Source organism: Hibiscus syriacus, unplaced genomic scaffold (assembly GCF_006381635.1).
Source record: "Hibiscus syriacus cultivar Baekdansim isolate YM2019G1 unplaced genomic scaffold, ASM638163v2 tig00112857_pilon, whole genome shotgun sequence".
NCBI lineage: Eukaryota > Viridiplantae > Streptophyta > Magnoliopsida > Malvales > Malvaceae > Hibiscus > Hibiscus syriacus.
In genome coordinates, this window is record NW_024063412.1 from 354,438 (window position 1) to 380,381 (window position 25,944).

Consider the following 25,944-nt stretch of genomic DNA (forward strand, 5'->3'; position numbering starts at 1 on the left):
CCTCTCTCTCTTTCATCCTCTGACACAAAGTATAATTTAACAATTTTATAATTATCTCAACTTAAACTTTTAATATATGGCCCCACGAGTCTTTTCTTAATCCCGTCATTGAAGCCAACTCTATTTGGAACTAATTAGAAAACTAACACATAAAAACGAGGCCCCAACCTTAATTTTCAAGAATTTAGGCCTGAAATAGTCCCGGATGGTTTTTTTTTTCCAGTAGGGCAAAGTGTTTTATTAATTAACCATATAGGACATAAAAAAAGTTTATTTTGAGGTCTAAGATATTTGCTACCGTGTTTAAGAAACTCTTCAAGTCAAGGTGACGGGCTTGCTCAAATAATATTTTTTATTCAAATTCGTCGCGTCGAGGGCAAACAATTGCTGCTAGGGCAATTGAAAGCGAAGCAAATGGTGGCTTGCAAGAGCGCTTGCTTCGCTTTCAAGTCAAGGTGACGGGCTTGCAAGGGCAAATAAACTTGTATATGTTTAAATAAAAAAATATTTTTTAGAACTCATCATCTCAACGTGATGAATTCCAAATCAATGTAGCAAATGTAGTAGATCTTGAAATAAACTTGTATATGTTTTATTTAACTAATTAATTAAATTGTTTGCCCTATTGGGGGCAAAAAAAACCTCCGGGATGCCTCTTTAGCATGTGCACTTTGGGCTTGACCCAAAGTTCTCATCAGGCCGGTGATGCTAGACCAGTCCCTTCAGGTACCGAAGAACTGAAGTTTAGCTATGCATGACTAAGAAAAGTGGAAAATAGAAAGTCCTTGACTCAACTTTCAGGTAATTTAAGATTAGGTTGTATCTAACAAAGTAAAACTTTTTTTTTTAATTTGATAATAAATATAAATATTTCGGTAATTTAACCAAGAATCACTAATTGCATCGAAGTTCTCGAAATGAAGAACATCCAGCAAGCAGCAACTAATTTTTAAGTCCAAATTCCAATAAAAAGGAAACAAAGATATTTTTATTATGTGGACAGACTGACTTCTTCCAGCCCCGTTTTCCTATGCACTGTTTCTGTCCATTTGCATCAGACCTATAATGTGTTAATTAAGTGCTAACATTACTTACGTTCTAATACAACCCGAGGTCTTTGTTCTTTTCATTACAAGACAACCATTCCAGAGCAATATCTTTGTCTGATCGATGAGCAAACTCTAATATATATATATATCTTATATTTGTAAAAGTATCGAATTGAGTTTAGATTCTTAAGTTTCGGGTCGAGATCAAACTCAGATTTCTGAATTTTGGGTCGGAGCGGCTAAAAACCCGCTCGCTCTGTTACCCTAAATTATACTATATTGTATTAAATATTTTAAAAGTGCAGACATCAAATATGATATTATCCCGAAAGTTCAAATAACTACTGGTTGGCAAACCCCACTTTCGCTTAGTTTTGGCCTGAACAACCCACAGTGGTTTCTTTTTATCATTAAAAGGAACACCATAACCATAGTTAGTCCTTAATTGATGGTCGGGTTTTTTAGTTTCTTCTTTACTCAATTCAAATAACTTCCTGTCTTGTTTCTTGTCCCTTAACCCTGCTCCCTAAAGTTTCAGCCATGGCGACAATGCTGATATCTGTGTTAAATCTCACGCTTTCCGCTCTCCTCCTCTTCCACATTTCAGGTAACTAGATCACTTACATTGCTAGATTTTTCATTTGGTTTAAGCAAGCATGTCTTAGATTAAAGAGTTTCCTCTTTTGGCTGTTAACAGTTGAGGTGTCGGCGACAACATTAACACTCTACAACAAGTGTCAGCACCCAGTCTGGCCCGGGATCCAACCTAGCGCCGGAAAACCACTTCTAGCACGCGGCGGCTTCAAGCTTCCCCCGAACAAGGCCTACTCCATGAATCTACCTCCTCTCTGGTCAGGTCGCTTCTGGGGCCGCCACGGATGCTCCTTCGACGCCACCGGACGCGGGAGTTGCGCCACCGGGGACTGTGGCGGCTCATTGTACTGCAACGGCCTAGGCGGGACTCCTCCGGCAACTCTGGCCGAAATCACCCTCGGGATTGTTGGATCATAAACTTGATCCATTATGGGAGCCTAAACCCAAACCCAAACTAAATTGATGTCATTACTTACATCATTTAATTAAAGATGTCATTGCTTACATCATTTAATTAATGATGTCATTGCTTACATCAATTTAGTTAGGTGAGAGTTAGATATTTGTTGAATTTGTAATGGTTTAAATTAGTTTATTTGTGTGGTGTAGGATTGTTCTTGAGTAGTATAAATACCCCTTCCCATTTTAGTTTTAAGCATCAAGAAAAATTAAGAGCTTCTAAGTGAGTGAAGAAGCAAAGTCTTATAAGAGTGAGTTGTAGTTCTTGTTTTTGAGTGAGAGTACTCTTGTAATATTTGTTTGAGTTTCAATAAAAGTTGTTTGTGTGAGTGTTTTATTTCCAACAAAGTGGCATCAGAGAGAGTTGGAAAGATCGAAGGTCTCGACGAGAGGAATACGACGCCGCCAGAATTTTCTCAATCTGAGTTCTGACGCACCGCCACGCACCGCCGGAAGACTGCTGCCAGAAAATCGAGTTGACTCACCGAGTTGAGCCGATTCAGCCGAGTTGGAGCCCTTGACCGAGTTGTCCAAGTCCCTCCAAAGTTTTTTTTTTCATCGTTTCGGATTCATCCGTGCAATCGGATTTTACAAAATCTCATTATATTGAGAGATATGGCAAATGGTATGGCACCATTCCAAGTTCCGACACTCAACAACAACAACTACGACAATTGGAGTATCAAAATGAAGGCACTTCTTGGATCACAAGATGTGTGGGATATCATAGAGAAAGGCTATAATGAGCCTGCGGATGATGATATTTTTGCTACTCTTACACCAGATCAAAAGACAACTTTGAAGGATTCAAGAAAGAGAGACAAGAAGGCTCTCTACCTCATCTATCAAGCATTAGATGATGATGGTTTTGAAAAGATTTCAAGTGCAAGCTCTAGCAAGGAAGCGTGGGAGAAGCTGCAAACCTCTTACAAAGGATCCGAGCAAGTGAAGAAGGTTCGTCTCCAAACATTAAGAGGTGAATTCGAATCCTTAAACATGAAAGCATCTGAGTCTATTTCAGATTATTTCTCAAGAGTAGTAGCTGTTTCTAATCAATTAAAAAGAAATGGTGAAAAGTTAGACGATGTGAGGATAATAGAGAAGATACTCCGTTCGTTGGATCCCAAATTTGAGCACATCGTCGTGACGATTGAAGAAACTAAAGACTTGGAAGAAATGAAGATCGAACAGCTCCAAGGATCATTGCAAGCATACGAAGAGAAGCATAAAAAGAAGCATGAGTTTACTGAGCAACTCCTCAAGCTGCAACTCAAGGATATGCATGAGAGCCAACGCAATGATAGAAACCAACGTGGCCAAGGCAGAGGTAGAGGCCATGGACGAGGTGGAAGTCGAGGTCGTGGACGAGGCTGGAATTACAACAATAACAATTCCAACAACAACTATGAGAAAGGAGAAAGCTCAACACGAGGCCGTGGAAGAATTAATCCAAACTCAAAGTATGACAAATCTCAAATTCGATGTTATAATTGTCAAAAATTTGGGCATTATGCTTCAGAATGTAGAGCTCCCAACAACAAAATTGAGGAGAAGGCCAATTACGTGGAGGAAAAGACAGATGGCAAAGAAACTCTTCTTCTAGCACGAAAGGAAACTGATGGTGTCCAAGCAAATTCCTGGTATCTTGACAGTGGTGCAAGCAATCACATGTGTGGAAGGAAAGACATGTTTGTGGAGCTAGACGAGTCAGTAAGTGGAAATGTTTCGTTTGGAGATGATTCCACAATAGCAGTGAAAGGGAGAGGTAACATTCTTATCCGTTTGAAAGATGGGAGACATCAATTTATTTCAAATGTCTACTATGTGCCCAATATGAAAAGTAACATTTTAAGTTTAGGGCAACTGGTAGAGAAAGGTTATGATATTCATATGAATAATTATAATCTTTCTATAAAAGATGATAAGAATAACTTCATTGCTAAAGTGCCGATGTCAAAGAATAGAATGTTCTTGATCAACATACAAAATGATGTTGCAAAGTGCCTGAAAGCTTGCTACAAAGATGCATCATGGCTTTGGCATCTTCGATTTGGGCATCTCAATTTTGGAGGTCTAGAGCTATTATCTAAGAAGGAGATGGTGAAAGGACTACCTCACATCAACCATCCTGACCAACTCTGTGAAGGGTGTCTAGTCGGGAAACAATTCAGGAAAAGCTTTCCAAAGGAGTCAGAGACAAGAGCTAAGAAGCCACTTGAGCTCATCCATACCGATGTGTGTGGACCGATCAAGCCAAGCTCTCTCGGTAACAATAACTATTTTCTTCTCTTCATTGATGATTTTTCAAGAAAAACCTGGGTATATTTCTTGAAACAGAAGTCAGAAGTTTTTGAAGTCTTCAAGAAGTTCAAAGCAGCAGTGGAGAAAGAAAGCGGTAGAAATATCAAAGCCATGAGATCCGATCGAGGTGGAGAATTTACTTCCAGGGAGTTTCAAGAGTTCTGTGAAGCAAATGGAATTCGTCGACCAATGACAGTTCCTAGATCCCCCCAGCAAAATGGTGTGGCAGAAAGAAAGAATAGAACAATCCTCGACATGGCACGAAGCATGCTCAAAAGCAAGAAACTACCCAAAGAATTTTGGGCGGAAGCAGTATCGTGTGCAGTCTACTTGTCAAATCGATCTCCAACAAGAAGTGTATGGGGAAAGACACCGCAAGAGGCATGGAGTGGAAGAAAGCCTGGCATTTCCCACTTGAGAACCTTTGGAAGTATAGCCCATGTTCACGTACCAGACGAGAGAAGAACGAAGCTTGATGATAAAAGCGAGAGTTTTATCTTCATCGGCTATGATGCTAATTCGAAGGGCTACAAGTTGTACAATCCAGACAATAAGAAGTTTGTGATTAGTCGAGATGTGGTCTTCAACGAAGAAGGAGAATGGGATTTTAACTCTCATACAGATGACTTCAATTTCTTTCCTCAGTTTGAAGAAGATGAGCAGACAATGAGGGAGCAACTAGATGAATCTCAACAAGAGCTTGCAACTCCACCCACTTCACCAACATCAACCACTCAAGGAGACTCGTCACCTTCATCATCGTCAAGTGGGAGTCAAAGTGAAAGAGTTGTGCAACGCACAAGAAGCCTTAGAGATCTCTATGAGGTAACTGAACGACAAGATAATCTTACATTATTTTGTCTGTTTGCCGATTGTGAACCAGTGAGCTTTCAAGAAGCGGTACAAGAAAAGAAATGGAGAGATGCGATGGACGAAGAAATCAAGGCCATCGAGAAGAATGACACATGGGAACTTACCTCACTTCCCAAGGGACATAAGGCGATAGGTGTCAAATGGGTGTACAAAACAAAGCAAAACGCCAAAGGAGAGATTGAAAGGCACAAGGCGAGGCTAGTTGCTAAAGGCTATAGTCAAAAGGCTGGAATTGACTATGATGAGGTATTTGCTCCTGTTGCTCGATTGGAGACTATCAGACTAATCATTTCTTTGGCAGCTCAAACAAGTGGAAGATACAACAGATGGATGTAAAGTCCGCCTTCCTAAATGGAGTTCTTGAAGAGGAACTTTACATTCAGCAACCATCAGGCTATGAAGTCAAAGGGCATGAAGACAAGGTGTTGAAGTTGAAGAAGGCTCTTTACGGGCTAAAACAAGCACCAAGGGCATGGAATAGCCGAATCGACAAGTACTTCCAAGAGAATGGCTTCAACAAATGTCCCTACGAGCATGCTCTATATATCAAGATCAAAGATGAAGATATTTTGATCGTGTGCCTCTACGTGGACGATTTGATCTTCACTGGAAGCAACCCAAGCATGTTTAATGAATTCAAGGATGTGATGATGAAAGAATTCGAGATGACAGACATGGGGCTCATGGCGTACTACCTTGGCATTGAAGTTAAGCAACAAAATGATGGAATTTTCATTTCACAGGAAAGCTATGCAAAGGAGATACTGAAGAAGTTCAAGATGGAGAACTGTAAGCCAATAAGCACACCGGCAGAATACGGGATCAAGATGACCAAACATGAAGAAGGCGAAAGTGTAGATCCAACATTCTTCAAAAGTTTGGTAGGAAGTCTACGCTATCTAACTTGCACGAGACCCGATATCTTCACGCAGTTGGATTGGTTAGTCGCTACATGGAATCCCCAACAACCACCCATTTTAAAGCCGCAAAGAGAATTCTTCGCTATCTGAAAGGTACAATTGACTTTGGCTTGTTCTATTCAGTTTCTAATGATTACAAGCTTGTTGGATATAGCGACAGTGATTGGGGTGGAGACATAGATAATCGAAGGAGCACTACTGGATTCGTATTTTTCATGGGAGATATTGCATTCACATGGATGTCAAAGAAACAACCGATTGTCACATTATCCACTTGTGAAGCGGAATATGTTGCTGCTACCTCATGTGTTTGTCATGCAATTTGGCTTAGAAATCTATTGAAGGAGATTGGTTTGATACAAGAAGAGCCTACCAAGGTTTGTGTCGACAACAAGTCAGCCATTGCCTTAGCAAAGAATCCAGTATTCCATGATCGAAGCAAGCACATTGATATTCGCTACCACTATATAAGGGAGTGTGTTGCAAGAAAAGATGTGGAAGTTGAATATGTGAAGTCACAAGATCAAGTTGCTGATATTTTTACCAAGCCACTGACCAGCGAAGACTTCTTAAGATTAAGGAACCTACTAGGGGTCACGAGATCAAGTTTAAGGGAGGGTGTTGGATCATAAACTTGATCCATTATGGGAGCCTAAACCCAAACCCAAACTAAATTGATGTCATTACTTACATCATTTAATTAAAGATGTCATTGCTTACATCATTTAATTAATGATGTCATTGCTTACATCAATTTAGTTAGGTGAGAGTTAGATATTTGTTGAATTTGTAATGGTTTAAATTAGTTTATTTGTGTGGTGTAGGATTGTTCTTGAGTAGTATAAATACCCCTTCCCATTTTAGTTTTAAGCATCAAGAAAAATTAAGAGCTTCTAAGTGAGTGAAGAAGCAAAGTCTTATAAGAGTGAGTTGTAGTTCTTGTTTTTGAGTGAGAGTACTCTTGTAATATTTGTTTGAGTTTCAATAAAAGTTGTTTGTGTGAGTGTTTTATTTCCAACAGGGATGCAACAAGATTTTTACGACGTCAGCCTGGTGGACGGCTACAACATAGCCATGTCGATAACTCCTTCCAAAGGCACCGGCAAATGCAGCTACGCGGGGTGCGTCAGCGACTTGAACTTGATGTGCCCGATGGCTTTACAAGTGAGGGGGAGGGATAACAAGCGAGTGGTGGCTTGCAAGAGCGCTTGCTTCGCTTTCAATTCTCCCAGGTATTGCTGCACCGGAAGCTTTGGGAGCCCCCAGTCTTGCAAGCCGACCGTGTATTCCAGGATTTTCAAGACTGCTTGCCCCAAAGCTTATTCTTATGCTTACGATGATCCCACCAGCATTGCTACTTGCTCACGGGGCAACTATTTGGTCACTTTCTGCCCTCACCGTCGCTAGAGTTGTAGTCTAATCACCATAAAATTCGGTTGTTATTCTGCTTCGTGTATTGTTCTCTAGTGGACCTATTATCATATCGTGTGGTGAAAATCTTTTGCTTTGATCTGCATAGCTTAACTAGAGCATGAGACTTTTGAGTTGAGAATCTTGATTGTGTTTACCGTTTGGGAGTGGGGACTAGAGGACCTACTCTTTGTTTTAGATCCATGGATGGATCAAGTAAAAGTTTACATGGGTAACACTAGGCTTTAGAAACGTTTAAGAATGCTACCAATAATGAGTCTTGTCTAGGCCGATTGAGTTTTCTCATTTTGAGTTCCGGTCATTTGAGTTCTTCCTTAGACATTAAAAGATGTCAAATTATCTATTTTTTTTAAAAAAAAGAGACCTATTAATTATTTAAAGGGTAAATTATGCGTTTAGTATTTAAACTATCAGTTTTGATCTGTTTAGTACCTAAACTTTTATTTTTTTTCTTCTGAAATCATATATAAAGTTTAGTTTTTGTTTCATTTTAATATCGTTGTTAAAATTTTATCGTTAATTTTTGAAAAAAGTGAAAGTTTAGTATTAAAATAGACAAAAACTAATAATTTAAGTACTAAACGTCATAAGATTTTAACGATGGGGTATTAAAGTGAAACAAAAACTTAATGTTAGGCATAATTTCGTAAAAAAAATTGAAAATTTAGGTACTAAAACATACTAAAATTGATATTTTAGTTACTAAATGCGTAGTTTACCCATATTTAAATTTAAATTATTGGAAACTAAGATGTAATTTAACCAATATTGTTATTTTTAGGGACCTTAATTGCTATTGGACCAAAAATCTTAGGGGCCAGGACTCTAAATTCCATATAATTTTGTAACCATCTAGATAAACTTAGCTATGTGTAATCCATGTCTTCCCCAATTTTTATGCTATAATTGCTTATTAGGTCTTGAAAATTTTGAAGTTAGAGAATAAGTTCTATTTATCGTATTTTTTTGGATTCAATTGTTTTTTAACGTATTTTAAGTTTTGATACTATCTGCATAGACTTATCCATGTATAATGTAGAAAGGCCCTGCATTCCCCAATTTTTGGACCTCACCCACGACTAGGTCGACAACCACGCCTAGCACTCATCTCGGAAAACCTCGAGTTCACTACAGAAGGATAAAGCCTAGGATTAGTTTGGCACTTAGAGTCCCGCACACAATTAAACTCATAAAAACTTGGTAACATGACATTCGTAACTTATTTTGTAAAAACATTTTAAAATCGTATTTTTAGTTTGGACCCATTCATAGTTCAAGGTTTTAAAAATCAAAAGCTCTGATACCAACTAAATGTAACCCCCTAAACCTGTCCTATATATTACAACTAGATCTAGCAGAATAAAAATAAAATTTTCCAAAACATTTTTCAATAATTTAAAACCATATTACAGATAAACTTCTTTAAAAACATAGTTATTAATACTAAAGTTCAATTCCAGTAAACTAAAGTCGTAAGGACTGAGAAAAAGATAAAATATTCCAAAATCAGTAACGAAGTAAACCTAACATAAATATCAAAAGAAATATAAGTCGTAAAACAAATGCTTTCAAAATATATAGGCACATGTCACCCAACATAACGACATATCGAAAGATAAAAACATTACATCAAAATACTACTGTACGAATGTGTCGATCCTCCAAGTGTCATGTTCGGGATGCCTATGAAAAAATATATGAAAGAGAAAAGTTTGGGGAAGTGAGCTACGGAGCTCAGTGTGATCCAACAGTATAGAAATAAAACATATAGTTGAGTTTCCAAAATCATTTGAGTTCTAAGTTGTGAAAACAACAATAGTATTTTTTAGCTTAAAATACAAAATCGCCCTCCAACTGAACATCATATGCAGTTCCCCAGAACTGCATTCATAAGGACTTACCCTAGGCTCAAAGGGCGTTGGTGCCAACCTAATAGAACACATTGGGTTCATAAGGTTTTACCCTAGCCGAAGCATATGTGCCCACCTAAGGGGTGTACCCTCAAGCCCATAAGGACTTACCCAATGCACATCGTAGAGGTGTCACCCTAAGGGGGTACCTTAGGGTCCATAAGGTCTTACCATTAGGCCCATTGGGCCTAGGAGCTCACCCAAGGGTCGCCTTAGGTCTACAAGGAATTACCATCTCGATCGGTCTGAACCTATATAAGGAATTACCAGTTTGACCGAAGTTAAATCTGTAGAGATTTCATACTAGAACCCATAGTACCCCGAAGAAAAAATATTTTTCAGACAGTAACCAGTGGTAGCAGGAAATCAAAGTCCAAACATACTTATTTATCAATAAAAACAGTAACCAGAGAACATGTGTTAAACAAACATGATTTAAAATACTGTAAATCATGAATCATACTTAAATCAAATAAGTCACACGGTAGTCAAATCAGAGCAAATAATTCATTTCAAATCAGAGAAAATAATCATGTGTACGTGGTATTTCAAACAGATATTTAAAACGATTATATGGCACATAAGGAACACACCTCACAAAAAGAATTGGTCCGATAAATCTATCAAACACTAGCTTCACTACGCTCTTCTATTGTATGCGAACCTGGGTTATATCAAAATAGAGTTATAATCGGAATAATATTATAAACTAAGTATCTAACATGATTACAAAACTATACGAGTAATCACAGGTTGGTGCTGATGGACAGATCAGGATAAATCAGGTCTAGCAAGCGAACAGTCAGGAGATCCACAAGTACCTTAAATATACGACATCATCATAAATTGATCAGTTATTGACCTTGAATTAAATGAACTTAATTAAATTGCTTAAGTTACATATGCATATTTGAGTTTAATGGTCAATTTTGAGGCTTTTAGGTTTGAATTTGATAAAGCATACTTCAGATTCAGACTCAGAACGTTAAAACATAAAATATGACTTTTTGAAAAATTTGACTTTTTGGTCAAAGTCAAGGGTCAACGTTAATGTCAACAGACATGTTAACGGCATGTCAAATCCAACGGTTCAAGTCAAGGTCAACGTATCAGACCGTTTCAGGTTGACTCAGATCGATTCAAACCGGTTTGGTCCACCTATACCATTTCTAAAAGGTTTTGGGGTGAGAATGAGCCCTGCGCATATGCGGCGGTGCATGTGGCGACGACGACAAGGTCGGGGGTGGCTACCAAGCACTCCGGGAGCATCTAAACACCAACAACAACCCAAAACAACACATTTTAACCCAAACCACGAGGAAAAGTAATTGAATCAAGTGATCAGAAGCTTACCTACGGTGGTCGACCTGAACGTTGATGGTAGACGATGAACCTGGTCGGGTTTTGGGTGTACAGAGACGAGGAGTTCGACTGTGGTGGCGGTTAAACGAGCCGATGAGCGACGCGACTGGAATCAAAGAATAACATAGCGGCGACGTGAGGGTTTCGACGGACTTCGGTGAGCTCCCCACTACAAATGGCGGGAGCTAGCACCGATCATCCATAAGGGTTTTGGTTGGACGACAATGACGCTTCGAATGAGGTCGACGGCGACGAAAATCAATGATCGACGAACGAAATCAGTGGTAGGGCAAGTTGAACCGCTTCATTACTTCGTTGTGATAAACGACGATCGCTACGGGTAAATCAAGGGCCAAAATCGGGTTAGAGGATGTTACCGGTGCTGCTGGCGGTGACGGCGCACACCGACGATGACCGAAACATGGAGAATCTTCTGGGAAAACTTGAGGAACAAGGGGTTGTCTCGAGTTTCACAAATGGGGGGTTTTGATTTTGGGTTTTTGAGTTATATATCCCAAACCAAAAGTATTATAAATTATATTTATTAAATTAATTAAAAACCCAAGCCGGTTGATAGGGTGATTGCTGGCTATAACCTAGGTCATGGGTCCAAGTTTGAGGAAGTGAGTTAGGGAGCTCAATGTGATCCAACAATGCATAAATAAAACATATAGTTGAGTTTCCAAAATCAATTCAGTTCCAAGTTGTGAAAATATATGTAGCATTTTTTAGCTTAAAATACAAAATCTTCCTCCAACCGATCACCATATGCAGTTCCCTAGAACTGCATTCATAATGACTTATCCTAGGCCCAAAGGGCGTTGGTGCCAACCAATTGGGTCCATAAGGTCTTACCCTAGCCGAAGCATATGTGCCCACCTGAGGGGTGTACCCTCAAGCCCATAAGGACTTACCCAATGCACATAGCAGAGGTGCCACCCTAATTGGACACCTTAGGGTCCATAAGGTCTTACCACTAGGCCCATTGGATCTAGGAGCCCACCTAAGGGTTGCCTTAGGTCCATAAGGAATTACCAGCTCGATCGGTCTAAACCTATATAAGGAATTACCAGTTTGATCGAAGATGAACCTAATTAATTAAATTGTTTGCCTTATATTAGGCTGCCGTACAGCAAAACTACCAAGTTTTGGTGCATGGTGGTCACTATCATATTAGAAATGATTTGTATCAATCATTTTGGTTGTGAATTCATGTGAGATAATTTAACTTCTAATATTTGTTTTGTGTTGGGTTTAAATATGAGATTTAAATATTTTATAAACAATATTATTCAAATTAAAATCCTTTAGAGATAACGTATAAAGAAATTAGAACCATTCCTTGATTCAATATTTTTAACAATTCATTTAGTAAGCTGGTTTGATTCCTGACCATAAAATGGAGAAGATGTATGAGATAAGTAATGTAGAGAAGAAAGGAAAGGCAAAAGGGATGGACCTGGGGAGTGTTGGGAGGTGCAATCATACCCTTTAAAATTTTTAAATTTCCTTATATTTTAGATTTTATCTTTATACTTTCTATTTATTATCTAATTTCATACCCTTAAAATTTTATGACTTCACATCTCCATAAAAATTTCAATATAGTAACTTCTTAAATTCTCACCCTAATATAAATTTCTCTAGAAGGCACAATCTTGTTAGTGTGTGGGGGCCATAGGATAGTGTGAAGGACATTATGGAGCATGCCACCCAAATGTTTGTCCCCTCAAATCATTGGGCATTGGCGCATGCATATCAAAAGGTGAAGGTCTAGCCTCTTTATTTGTGGACAAACCAATTGGTCTGGCACTTCCTATAGACTTATAATCCATACATACACAATTTTACCATTGAATCAAAAGCCCCGTAAATGAATTAATTTATGGGAAAATTATAAATTTAGTAGTTGAACTTTACTCTCTCATATTTTGTTCATTGTGCTTTAAATCATTTCAATTTACTCACTGAACTTAATATACACAGAGATTTTTGGTCACTTGCTCGTTAAATAGTTAACAACGTTAAAATGAGCTGTTATATAAATGTAAAACAATGTTGTTTTGGTGAAATTTTTTAAATGATATCGTTTTTAACGCCCTTAAATAGTTAACGGCGGAATGATCAAAATAAGAGAGTAAAATTCAATGACAAAAAAAATCTAATGTATTATATTTAGTAAGGAAATTGAAAACTTTTAAAATTTAATGAGCAAAATAGGAGAGAAAATAAAATTCAATGATAAAATTGAAAACTCGTCATTTCTGTAAACTGACCAACCTCAGTCGAGTTGGCACTTTAATCAAAACTCAGTTGAGTCGATTACTCGACTCAAAGGCATGAAGCTAGGAGTTGATTACTCGAAGCTTACTATAGGAGTTGAATTCGCTTACCGGAATGTTAAGATGGGTGACAAAATAATCAAAGCTCAAATATGAGAGACAACCTGCCAAGAAAGGTATTGCTTTTACCTTGTTTCTCAATTTCTGCAGATGAGTTTTTCCTTCAAACCTTTTGATTCCTTGCTTAAGCTATAATTATTGTATTAAGCATGTCGATGGGCTGGTTTAGATTTGACTCGCTAGAATTCAGCCAAAGCAGGACTTGTCTGAACTCACTGACTCTGTTAACTTGTGAGTTAGCTGATTTTCATGCATCTGTATGAACTTGTGAGCTAACTGGATCAGGGAAACCATATAAACATATCTCCCCAGCTACATGATGATGTAGTTGCCTGAACAATGCTTTTTTCCCAGCAGGTTTAGAGCCATTACAAGTTCATACGACCGGGGAGCATTAGGAGCAGTGTCAGTGAATGCGATAAATTCTAGTACCATTAATAATAAACTGATAGGATGATACAGCACCGAGAGTCATCATCAAGAGGCTCCGCTCATCCATTTGCAACTTATATCAATAGTTTTCAAACCAAGAACCACTACTAGCCCACAACAACTCTTGTTGAACAATTTTTTTAAAAGAACGAAAGCGAGAGCTATATATTAATAATTTTTGAATAATTTAGAGTGATTAAACTATATCTTAAAAGACTAGATCCATTTGTCGCTCCCTAATGCTAATCACATCAATTATACAAAATGGGAAAGTGTATAGATTTCACTTTCGGCGTCATGGCGGAAACGTGCACTCAAGCCCTAACCCAATTTGCGGCTGTTTGCAACCACACAATTGCTTACACCTTCCCCAACTCGCTTTCACTTAACATTTTTACTGTTTTTTTAAACGCAGCTGTATTGTTAGAGTGATGTTCTCGCAAAGTAATTATTATTAGGGCACTACTAAATCTACCAACCTTTACTAAACATGCCAGTCAAACAATAAAAAATTATTTAAACAATAAAAGAATTGATTTTGTTGGTTTTGTGTTTGTATTGTGGGGGTGCAAGAGTGGGGTCATGTCGGCGGAAAAGGACAAGCAGATGGTGAGCATAGATTCTCCATCACCTATGATATTTAGAGTTTCACATGAAATATAATATTTAAATTTTAAAAACATAAAATAATATTTAACAGTTAATCAATCATTTTTTTAAATAGTTAACCAACTGTAAATAGGGGTCGTCAATTTATCGGTTCGGTTAATTAATTAAATCAAATTTTTAAAATTTTATTAATTGATTTTTTTGTTTTAACAGTTAATCAATCAATTTTTTTGAAAATAATTAACCAACCAATTAACTAATTTTTTTTATTCGATCAATTAACGGTTAATGATTTTTTCAAAGTTTAATTATTGGTTATTACGGTTCGAAATCATTTAATTAACCAAATTAACTGAAAAATTTAAATATTTAATATATTATTTGTAGTTTTAGGAGTATTTAAATTTCAGTTTTAACCCAATTGATCGACTAAATTAATCGATCTAATTAACCGAATTAGTAAAAAATATTAAATATTTAATATATAATATATATTATTTAAAATTTCAGTTAATTCTATTAACCGACCGATTAACTAAAATTTGTTCGATTCAATTAATTATTTTCAAAAAAATTTGATTTGATTAACTGTTAAAAAAAATCAATTAATAAAATTTTGAAAATTTTATTTAGTTAACCGATAAATTGATGACCCCTATTTACGGTATGAAAAGGGTAAAAATGGTTAACGTGGAGAAGAGGGTTAAAGAGGGTGGAGTGTCAAAGAGCTGGAGTTCACACGTGACAGTGAGCAGTGACACTAATGCTTTTCGGTGTTTCCAATAACCTCAACTGTCATTTTTTGTCTAGTTGTGTGGGTGTTTGCGTTGGAAAAAAGAAATGTGGTGGGTTCCAACATGTTCTAATTTTTTTATTATTTAACTTGGTATGTTTAGTAATATCTTTGGTATATTTAGACACACCCTTATTATTATTCTTTAAATATTTGAATTTTATTATTATAAATATTATAAGTGTGAGAGTTTAATATTAAAAGATTAATTTTTTAAAATAAATATTATATTGTAATTATCACGAATTAATAAAAAAACTGTATTGTTTTCAATTCAGTGCAAACTGGCAAGTAGCTGTAATCGTGTATGCAAACCCCAGCAAGCAACGTCGGTTATCCGCGTCGGCTTCGTTTAAGCCACCTATTTCACCCCAAGCAACTGTGTGTGTTTTTACATTCAATCATAATTAATACACTCATGGAATTGTAATTAACAATATGTAGTCTTATCCGAATTCATAATAAATATATTAAATATAAGAAATTTGTAAAAATGAGAAAGTTCAATCATGGACTATAAAAATAGAAAAAAAAATTCAACTTAGTTTGGGGTTTCAGGAGATGATAAATAGAAGAGAAAAGGGGGGGGGGAACTGGAAACCGGAAATGCTGGAATTGGTTGGCAGGGAATCCAAGTAAAATAAAGGAGTAAATGGGGGGAAGTGGAACTCTCGTGGACGGTGTTCGTCGCTGGTTTCAACGTCGCAATTTAATTCCGTCTTCTTCTTCTTCTTCTACGGATCATCAGAATACCGTTATCATCGATTACAATGATAGCTCTTCCTCTACTCTAACTCTCACTGACAAACAACAATCACAAGAAACAATAACAGCAACCGATCTTATTGTTCAAGATTTCGATTTCTCTTCCTTGGGGCTCGTCAAAGTTCCTAAGCGTCATTACTTTGTTAATTCTTCCATGGATTCTCACAAAAAGGTATTTTCCTTTTTTTTTTCTTCCAGATCTCGTCTGCTTTCATTGCGGAGAGATTTTTGTTAATGTGAAACTGGAAATTACGGATAAAATTTTCATTTAAGGACTCTGTAATGAATCATTTAGGAGTGCTCTAAAATTTAGACCAAATTTGCCTGCTCGAAAACCTTCAAAGAAAGGGTGAGTTTCATTTAATTTTCTTAATAAAAAAGATTACTTTGTTTTACGATGGTTTAATTGATAGATAAACATGGATTTATTTGATTGAATGATGTTCTATGAGTGCTGCGATCTTCTTATATCTTTTCTCTTGTTACTGCATTAAGATGAGTCAAAGTTTAGAAGATTATTTTGCTCGCTAATTTAGTGCTAAAGGATCGCAAGTGTCGTTGCTTATTTGTTTATCCATATAAACTTCTTACTAAATGACCCGTTAATCCGTTATTCCTTTTTACATCTATGTTGGAATTTGTAGCTAAATAGCTTTCTCTGTATTTACTTTATTCTTTCGTACTCTACCATTTCAAAGATGCTATGATTCTCTTTATACTTTTAGCAGGCAAGCATTGTTCTATTATTCTAAAATTTGGAAACCAAGTCCATTGTTGTAGGTTGTCAATCTTCTAGTCAAAGCTGAATTTTGTTTCAGATGGAGAAGTAAGGGATAATATCCCTTTTAATATTGTATGTACGCTTATATTTTATTTATAGTAGCTGCTGAGAGGTATGAAGAGAACAAATTTCTTTTCATTTTGGAAGCATGATAGAAATTGTTATTGAGAAGCTGCATTTGCGAACCTGGAGTTTCTATTGACTGTGTTTAGGTAGATTTTTTTTCACCTTAGCTACCATGCACTGTTAAGCCTCATTTCTTTTGGTTTTATAGTAGCGAGTAGTGTCTGCCAATGATAGTATAATACAAGTATAAAGTATTCATTTTCAATACATGCATCTCCTGTACACCTTCTGGCTTTTGTCCTTCTCTCCAGTTATGAGTTTTGATGTTTCTAAACAATGGTGCTATACAGGGTGCACTTGAGAAAGAGTTTTTCACTGAGTACGGAGACGCAAACCGATATCAAGTTCAGGAGGTCATTGGAAAGGGAAGTTACGGGGTTGTTGCTTCTGCAATCGACACCCATACTGGTGAAAAGGTTGCAATAAAAAAGATTAACGAAGTATTTGAGCATGTCTCCGATGCAACGCGTATTTTGAGAGAAATCAAGCTGCTACGGTTGCTTCGTCATCCAGATGTTGTACAAATAAAACACATTATGCTCCCTCCATCGCGACTAGAATTTAGAGATATTTATGTAATTTTTGAGTTGATGGAATCTGATCTTCATCAAGTAATTAAGGCCAATGATGACTTTACTCCTGAGCACCATCAATTTTTCTTATACCAGCTTCTTCGTGGTCTGAAGTATGTACATGCAGGTCTGTTCTTCTCAGTATTGTTTCCTACTCTCACACCTTGGATTTGTATTTGATTTTTATTCTAAAACTTTCTGCAGCAAATGTATTACATCGAGATTTAAAACCCAAGAACATCCTTGCTAATGCTGATTGTATGTTGAAGATATGCGATTTTGGTCTTGCACGAGTATCATTTAATGATGCCCCATCAGCGATTTTCTGGACTGTATGTTGTTCTGTCACGAAATCTTATTCTTGAAGTGTCTGGATTCATGCTTCCGTAGTACTTGTCAAACACTTAAATTTTTCTTTAAATTTTATTTTCCACGTTACAGAGGGTAAGCCTCTAAAACTCTTATTCTAAATTAAACTTGTTTCATCCATTAAGGACTATGTAGCAACAAGATGGTATCGAGCTCCTGAACTCTGTGGATCTTTTTTCTCCAAAGTAAGTTTTGATGATCTTCTATATACTAAACTTTTTGTTTTTTTCTTCTGTTTTCAGTTGCTTAGATGGCTCCAATTATAGATATAGATGTTTCTGTTTTGATTACCTAGACATTAAATATGGATTTATTCCTTGAATGCATTTATCCCACTGGTCTTCCCCCTTATAATCTGTTTTTTCGTTTGAACTTTGGATTAAAGAAAGTGAAAGTCGCATCAGGATGCTTCTTTCTGATGGATAAGGAATTTCCTTTAACATACTTTGTGCACATACATACCTATTCACTGTAATTTGATGTTATCTCTTGAGTAGTGTTCTTGAAAATTAGTTAAAGGCTAAAATAATAAAAAGGATCCTCACTTTATCACTTTACCTAGATAACCCCATATACTTTTATTACATTCAAATGAGTCATGGAATCGAGAATGTTAGCACCTAACCTAGGAGGCTAAAGATACTGAACGTTTGTGTCTTTACTTCCAAAGTATTCATGGATGTAGTTTTTCTGCCATGTCTGTTATCATGAATATTTACCCACTTTCATTGTTATTAGTGCATGTGTCGATTATCTTCATCATTTTTTGCTGTTGTGAGTCTTGGTGAGAAAGGGGTGGGTCAATAATATTTACATCTTTCGGACATGAGATCCGATATTTCATTTGCCTTTTGATGTATAGTATTCCTATAAAATATTTTTAATAGGCTATAAATGGAATTTCTGAATCTTTCGTTCTTCTGCAGTACACTCCTGCAGTTGATATTTGGAGCATAGGATGCATATTTGCCGAGATGCTTATAGGAAAACCACTCTTTCCTGGGAAAAATGTGGTGCACCAATTGGATCTCATGACTGATATGCTTGGTATACCTTCTGCTGAATCCATATCAAAGGTTTATTTTTTTCCCTCAATATTCAGCTGTATTTTGCATTTGACACTCTTTTCTAGCTTCCTCATAGTCTTTGAGGCTCTGGAGATTAAATACCGACTAACTCATCAATACTTTAATTATCATGACCTGGCAGATTCGGAATGAAAAGGCAAGGAGGTACCTTAGTAGCATGCGTAGAAAGCATCCGGTTCCTTTCTCACAAAAATTCCCCAATGCAGATCCCCTGGCTCTTTGCTTACTTCAGCGTCTACTTGCATTTGATCCTAAAGATCGTGTTACGGCAGAAGAAGTAAGATTGCAATCTGTTATTTAGTACCCCTCCCAAAAAAATATATAAATGTGTGTGCGCGTGTATTCGGAAAGGATTAAAGTCAATTGAATGAAGGGATGATCTGTAATGCTACTTCTTTTATCTAAAGTTCTGTTGGCTTGATTTCATCAAAGATATGGCAATACTTCTCACCACCGACACCAAATCTAGTATAGATGATTAAAACAAGTCAGATCTTGACTTACAAGCTTCTGATAATCCTTAATGCTTATGCACTATGCTTGCAGGCATTAGCTGATCCATATTTTCATGGTTTGGCAAATGTGGATCGTGAACCAACCACCCAACCTATTTCAAAACTAGAATTTGAGTTTGAGAGAAGGAAACTGGCAAAAGATGATGTCAGAGAGCTGATTTATCGAGAGGTACTCCTCATGTGTGGCTTTGGTATTTATGTGGTGTTTATCTATCATTGAGCTTAATCAACTTCTTCATTTGAGTGAACAGATATTAGAGTATCATCCACAGATGCTGCAAGAGTATCTTCGGGGTGGGGAGCAAACCAGCTTCATGTACCCAAGGTTAGAAAACACTTGTAAATCTATGCCCATGAATGGGAACTATGTTGCCTAACAACTGGAATTCAGGTCTAAAAGATATAGAAAGTCTATTTGAAAACTTTTCTGCGAGCATCACAAGTAACGTTTTCTTTTCTTCTTCAATTTAATAGTGGCGTTGATCGGTTCAAGCGACAATTTGCACATCTTGAGGAACTTTATGGTAAAGGTGAAAGAAGTACTCCTTCACTTCAGAGACAGCATGCTTCGTTGCCTCGGTATGCTCCAAAATTTTTAGGAATCATATTAGTTTTGTGCCCCTTTTTAAGCATAAAACCCAGGAGCTACCATCGTATTTAGATTGGGTGGAAAAACCTCTATTTTGTCTACGGGTCATATTTCAATTAGCTTGATCAACTGTGCTGCTATCTTCCTTTCAGAGAGCGAGTTCCTGTTTCCAAGGATGAGAGTGTTATTGAAAATAATGACACAGCTTCAAATTCTCGGTTCTCAGACGGCTCGGAAAACACAATTGCAGAAGGGGAAAATGGGACTAGCAAAGGAAACAGTAGCGCTCGTAGCCTATTGAAGAGCGCTAGCATTAGCGCCTCTAAATGTGTTGTTGTGAAAGAAACAAACGAATCAACGGTAGACTATTCGCTCTTATGTCTTGCAACCAACAACAGTTTCCCATCGTGGAACCTAGCAAATGTTGTGTACATATCTTATTTATTCCCATATTTATTTCTGCTTCTGCAGGAGGAACCAATCGCCGAAGCAGACGATGAGACGGTGAATGCCTTGTCTCGGGATGTTGCAGCTATTAATGCGTGATCAAAACTTGGAATTTGCTTTCTCGTAGTTGGCTTGGCGCGTTACCCATTTCCCCCTGATTATTGGGAAGGGGGAGTTCATAGTGATTCGCACCAAAAATTCTCTTTTATTTTTGGTTTTAGTCTGGACAGAAGCTAACAATAGAAGTATAGTATCGGGTATCGCATGAGAACACTCTGGCTGCCGTGTAGCTTACATTTGAGGAGTGCAAGAGTTGAATTTTGTACTATAATGAAAAAGGAGAACAGACGTACTGTTTTGTCATGTTCGTTCATTGATATACCCATAATCAAGTTCTGATGTCTAGTTTCCGCATTAATACGATGAACGTCTTTATTTTTCTGAAAAGGGGGGGGGGGAGGTCGACTACAACTGTTCTCAAGTTGGGCATATTAATCTTGTCTAAGATGCTTATTTTAGTAGTTAAAATGTACTCTAAACCATTAATTATTCAAATGATTTTCTAAAGTCACGAGCTTAAATATGCTTATTCGAGTATGGTATATTTAGATAAATGTGCAGCCACTGACGTTTTAATAATTCATAATCGAATATAGTGTCTTTTAATCAAATGCCCCGATCGAAATGATGGTTCTGACAAGCCGATCTGGCGATGGAGTCCTAATTTCTCTTTCCAGATTAGTTCTGCTTATTCGTTTCGGACTGCACAACTTTGGGATCGAAAGCAACCTATATGGAATGTGATTTGGGAGTTGAAGGTACCCCCAACGTATCCGCTTATTTCTTAATTTGGCTCGCCTCTAAAGAAAGGATAATGACAAATGTTGAACGCTGCCGTCGATCCATTGTTCATCAACCCCACTGCCCTTGCTGTCTCGAAGCTGTGGAAACTACCACCCTCGCCTTAAGGAATTGCAGGTATGCCCAAGCTGTTTGGAGAGTGATTCTCCCCAACTCCGACTTTCATCTTTTCTTCCTTACAAGACTTTAAGATTGGATGCTGTCCAACTTGAAAACCACTTATCTTCATATAGGCAGCAACCTATCTTGGCCTTTAGTTTCGCCTCAACTCTCTGGCAAATATGGAAAAATCGAAATGACATGACCTTTAATCGGCTCGATTCTTTGGCTGTCTCTATCGCTACTAGAAGTATTACATGGGCAAGATACTATTCTGAGAGTTCCTGCACTGGTGTCCATATCAGAAACTCCATCGCTGCTCCTATCCATTGGCATCCTCCGTCTGGGGGCTGGATGTGTTTGAATACGGAAGGAGTTGTTTCTTCAGGTACAGCTACTGGCTCCATTGGCGGCCTTTTCAGAGACAATGAGAAATCATGGATTTCGGGGTTCAACAAAAAGATCGGCATCACCAATCCTCTACAATGTGAATTATGGGCCATTTAAATTGGCTTACAACTAGCTTGGGACTATGGTTTTGAGAAGCTGTTGATCCAAACTGACAGTAAAGAAGTTGTCCGTCTCCTCCATGATCATAAAGCTGCATCAAGCTCCAACTCCCTGGTTCGAGCAATTGAAAGATTTCGCCACAGAAGCTGGGCTATCGACATAACTTGGATTGATCGAGCCTGCGGATAAATTGGCTAAACTTGACAGATTTTGCTTTACAGACCTTCGATGTGCCTCCCACGCATTTACTGCAATCTTCAGATTATGACAAACACCTCTTGATGTAAACTTTATGTTTTGACTTCCCTACAATACAAAAAAAAAAGTAAACAATAAAATAAAAAGTATTGTATTTTTAATTAATTCAGTAATATGTTTTTTAATTATTTCTTAAAAGAATGTATTTTTTTATCAACCATTTGTAACTGAACATAATATATATTATAGACTTTCAAGGGGAAAAAAAGAATATATATTATAGAGGATTGGTTCATTTGTATTAATTTAAAATAAAGTGAAATTTATATATTTCGTAATTAAAAAAATAAGTATATATCCATACAAAATATATTATAAAAACAGAGATCCATTTTCATGTGTTTCGTAAGAATAGTAGTTGTCCCGAATTTTTAAAAATTCCAAATCCTTTTCAAAGATTTTTCTAAATAATAAATGATAACTGAACGTGAGCATGTGCTATGCACCCAAGCTTCATGCACCTATACCTCTATAAATTGGTCCAAACAAACTATGCAATCAGCACCCAAAACACTAAACCATGAAAACTATATCAGCTGCAGCTTTGTTCATCTTCTTTCTCTTCTCCGTATCCAACGCTGCAAAGGAGCCGGTGCTCGATACTGATGACGAACCTCTCCGCTCCGACGTTGAATACTACATCGTGTCAACGATACCAGGTGCTGGTGTTGGTGGCCTTGACTTAGCCTCCTCATCTGAAATCTTTTGTCCGAAATTCGTAATCCAACAAAGATTTTCAAACGGTAGGCCGGTGTTCTTTCGTCCCGTTGACACTAATGATCCCGTCGTCTATGTTTCCACCGATGTAAACATACGGTTCATCGGCATAGACGCGTTATGCCGAGCAGTGCCTACATGGAGCGTCGGCAATTATGATCCTTCGGCGGGACAATGGTGGATCACAACCGGTGGGGATGTAGGTAACCCTGGTCCTCAAACTTTGTCCAACTGGTTCAAGATCGAGAAAGCTGGATCTGGTTACAGACTGAGATTCTGCCCTTCGGTGTGCGATTCGTGCGTAAGCTTATGCAACGAAATTGACAGATTTTTCTTATGATGGGAAGGTTCGTTTAGGTCTCACTAATGGAAAAGGGGAGCCTTTCGTCTTTGTCAAAGCACCTAAAGCCATAAAACAAGTTGTTGACAATCAGTGATGATCTTATGTAAGAACCGAACGTGTAGTCTGTTTTAGTTTCTCAGTAATGAATAAAGTGCATGGTTCACAAAAAAAGCATCAATGTAGTGAACTATGTCGTGTAAGTTCGGGAAATGTGATGTTCGATTGTGGTTTGTTTTCTACTTTCGTGATTTGTCTTTCATCCATAATTAATTTAAAATTTGAAATTATATCGAGCCTTGACCAAACGTATTAACTTATCAGGACCCTGGTTGTTATCAGGACTGCCTTACCTTGTTTCTCCTATACTTTCTTTAATGAAATTTCATTTTCATTGACAGAAAAAAGGACGTATATGATACTATTAATCCAATGAAATTTATTTTTCCTTCTCGACTAAATATACATTTCGGCATTTGGATTTAACTTTAATGTGTAATTTGATGTTTGTTTTTTTTGTCTAATTAAGTACATGAACTTATATTTAGGATTCAATTGATACCTAGTTTTTTTCCAATTTGGTACTTGAACTTAACTTGTTTGTTCAAATTGTTGCCCAACATTACTTGAACTTAACTTGTTGGGGGTCATATTTTGCGCTTGTGTGGCTTACGGAGGGCTGTCCTTGACCGGGACTCTGAATTGGCTTGGGCTTTGTGCTGGTTTAAAGGGTAAGTATTTGCTCGTGTTTATCATGAAGCTTGCTTGGAATGTTCACATCTACTACATTTGGAAGGAAAGGAATTCTCTACACTTTAGAGGTGAATCTTGAGCAGTTGACGATATTGTAAATACTATAAATGATATTGTTAAAATTAAAGCCAGGAAGAAGAATAACTGTGAATATTAGGCTATATTCGATGTGGGGGTTTATCTTAGTTTTGTGGGTTCCCCTTTCTTTGTAATGTACACGTTGCCTGCTTCTTTGGATAATGAATTTCAAACTTATCCAAAAAAAAAAAAGATAAATGATTTATTTGAACCATGAAGCCAAGTTTATGTATAAGGATGGCTATAATTCAAGTCAAGTCGAATTTAACCCTGACCAGAGTATAACAATCTTCTACCCGTCATTCGACTTGAAAATACGATCCTATTCTTAAGGCAAAAACTTGCACATTACCTAATCCGACCCAATACGCACGCACATAACTCGAATCCAACCTAATTTTATCTTTAAAAACTCAACTTGACACGAACCAAATTCATTAAAAAACTCAATATTGTCAACTCAAATCGATTAAAAACCATCGAGTTTGCGTTAAATATCCATCCCTATTTCAATTTGAACATAAAAGTCAAGTTTAAGTACCTATTTGGATAAAAAAAGTTTAGATGTCTAATTGAACCTTAAAATCAGGTTTATGTACATAATTTGAGAATAAAAAACATTTAGGTACTAAATTGCATATTGAAGAAAAGTTCATGTACCAAATATATATTTACCATTTCTTCTCCATGGTACAAGAACAAGACCCAATCCTTAAGCCCATACTTATCTTTTGGAACCCAAAATATTAATGGATCTTACTCAACAAGAAAGAACAATGTTGTTTTTAAATACACAGTCATTCAAATGCGGCTAGCCGTCCTTATCACGAAAAAACAACGCCGTCAACAAACAACGATTGTCCTTTGATATTGTTTCTCTTGAAATGAAATCTCATTTTATTGAACACAGTTTCCCTTGAAACGATAAAAAAATTTGTTCATTTTGAAATAACTTTTATCTCTCTCGAGATGGTTTCTCTTGAAACAAATTTAAACAAATTTTGTCTTACTTGAGACAATTCTCAAAAGTAAAAATTTTATCTCGTATGGGATAACTTCTTTTGAAACTAATTTTGTCTCGCTCGAGACAGCTTCTTTTGAAACCTAAAGCATCGACATCGTTTCTCTTGAAACAAGTTATTATCTCACTTAAAATTTCTTTCTCTTGAAAGTATAACTTCTTGTGTTATAAAATTAACTCTTTTGAGAATGTTTCTCTTGAAATAGAATTTTGAAAATATCTCTCTCGAGATAAGAAGTTTTCTTTCAATCTCACATGAGGCAACACCAAATTGCAAAATGAAAGATAAAGCCGAATGAAAACTCGTTGTCTTTTTATTTTTTCCATATTCTTGTTAACACTGTAACACCCTTAACCTGTATCCGACCCGAATCCAGGTCTGAGGTGCCACATGGACTTTTCAAACGTTTTTCTTTACAAAATAACAAATCTTCAATTTCATAATTCAAGAAAAATAATTACTTTACATTAATTTAAAAACATTTGATTTACACAACATATCAGAGCTTATACAATTCAAATATTTAGATTACATGCCAACTATGTTCTGTATAACAAAATACATATACTTCTATAGATTTCTGATCTGATCAGTGGAAAGGAAAATCTAACCTGTCTTGCTCCTCTTAGCGTCTCTTCTCGCTCCCCAGAACCTACGTGTGAAACACTCACACGCTAAGTCGTTGACTTAGTGAGGCATAAAACATACATATAATTGAAACTCTATATACTTAACAATATTGCATGAATATATATCATACTATGACATCACATAGAATCACCCATATATATAAACCTTATATAATCAAATATATATATATACATATCACTCGTCATTTTCATCATTAACCTTATTTCACTATCAACAATACTATCATTTATATGTTTTAAGCATATCCTCTTGTACCTAACATTTTAAT

At 36.8% G+C, this 25,944-nt stretch overlaps 3 protein-coding genes across 4 annotated transcripts; all 3 read left to right on the forward strand.

The window, feature by feature from the left end:
- The first annotated feature begins 1,501 nt into the window (after positions 1-1,501).
- LOC120184126 (thaumatin-like protein) lies at positions 1,502-24,854 on the forward strand. Of its 2 annotated transcripts, XM_039188678.1 has the most exons (5): positions 1,502-1,656; positions 1,747-2,043; positions 7,218-7,607; positions 16,928-16,940; positions 24,843-24,854. In XM_039188678.1, exons 1-3 carry the CDS (start codon positions 1,590-1,592, stop codon positions 7,601-7,603), a joined length of 750 nt encoding a protein of 249 aa, XP_039044609.1. In that variant the 5' UTR covers positions 1,502-1,589; the 3' UTR covers positions 7,604-7,607; positions 16,928-16,940; positions 24,843-24,854. The 2 variants fall into 2 exon arrangements, with proteins under 2 accessions (XP_039044609.1, XP_039044608.1); XM_039188677.1 differs by lacking the exons at positions 16,928-16,940; positions 24,843-24,854 and having other exon boundaries at positions 1,503-1,656; positions 7,218-7,697.
- Positions 15,711-20,790, forward strand: LOC120184125 (mitogen-activated protein kinase 9-like). The gene is made up of 11 exons (XM_039188676.1): positions 15,711-16,072; positions 17,098-17,506; positions 17,584-17,711; positions 17,874-17,933; positions 18,675-18,824; positions 18,958-19,113; positions 19,383-19,520; positions 19,603-19,676; positions 19,826-19,930; positions 20,093-20,300; positions 20,412-20,790. Exons 1-11 carry the CDS (start codon positions 15,788-15,790, stop codon positions 20,484-20,486), a joined length of 1,788 nt encoding a protein of 595 aa, XP_039044607.1. The 5' UTR covers positions 15,711-15,787; the 3' UTR covers positions 20,487-20,790.
- Positions 22,633-23,172, forward strand: LOC120184128 (21 kDa seed protein-like). The gene has a single exon (XM_039188679.1). The coding sequence runs from the start codon at positions 22,636-22,638 to the stop codon at positions 23,170-23,172; it is 537 nt and encodes a 178-aa protein (XP_039044610.1). The 5' UTR covers positions 22,633-22,635.
- Positions 24,855-25,944: the final 1,090 nt, after the last annotated feature.

What these genes read in the sequence shown, in the direction of transcription:
- LOC120184125 (XM_039188676.1), top strand. Translation starts at nt 15,788, where the DNA reads ATGGGGGGAAGTGGAACTCTCGTGGACGGTGTTCGTCGCTGGTTTCAA. An exon ending in TCTGAAGTATGTACATGCAG is followed by an intron (nt 17,507 to 17,583) that starts GTCTGTTCTTCT and finishes AACTTTCTGCAG; the next exon opens with CAAATGTATTACATCGAGAT. An exon ending in ATCGTGTTACGGCAGAAGAA is followed by an intron (nt 19,114 to 19,382) that starts GTAAGATTGCAA and finishes CTATGCTTGCAG; the next exon opens with GCATTAGCTGATCCATATTT.
- LOC120184126 (XM_039188678.1), top strand. Translation starts at nt 1,590, where the DNA reads ATGGCGACAATGCTGATATCTGTGTTAAATCTCACGCTTTCCGCTCTC. An exon ending in CCTCCTCTTCCACATTTCAG is followed by an intron (nt 1,657 to 1,746) that starts GTAACTAGATCA and finishes GGCTGTTAACAG; the next exon opens with TTGAGGTGTCGGCGACAACA. An exon ending in TCTGGCCGAAATCACCCTCG is followed by an intron (nt 2,044 to 7,217) that starts GGATTGTTGGAT and finishes TATTTCCAACAG; the next exon opens with GGATGCAACAAGATTTTTAC.
- LOC120184128 (XM_039188679.1), top strand. Translation starts at nt 22,636, where the DNA reads ATGAAAACTATATCAGCTGCAGCTTTGTTCATCTTCTTTCTCTTCTCC.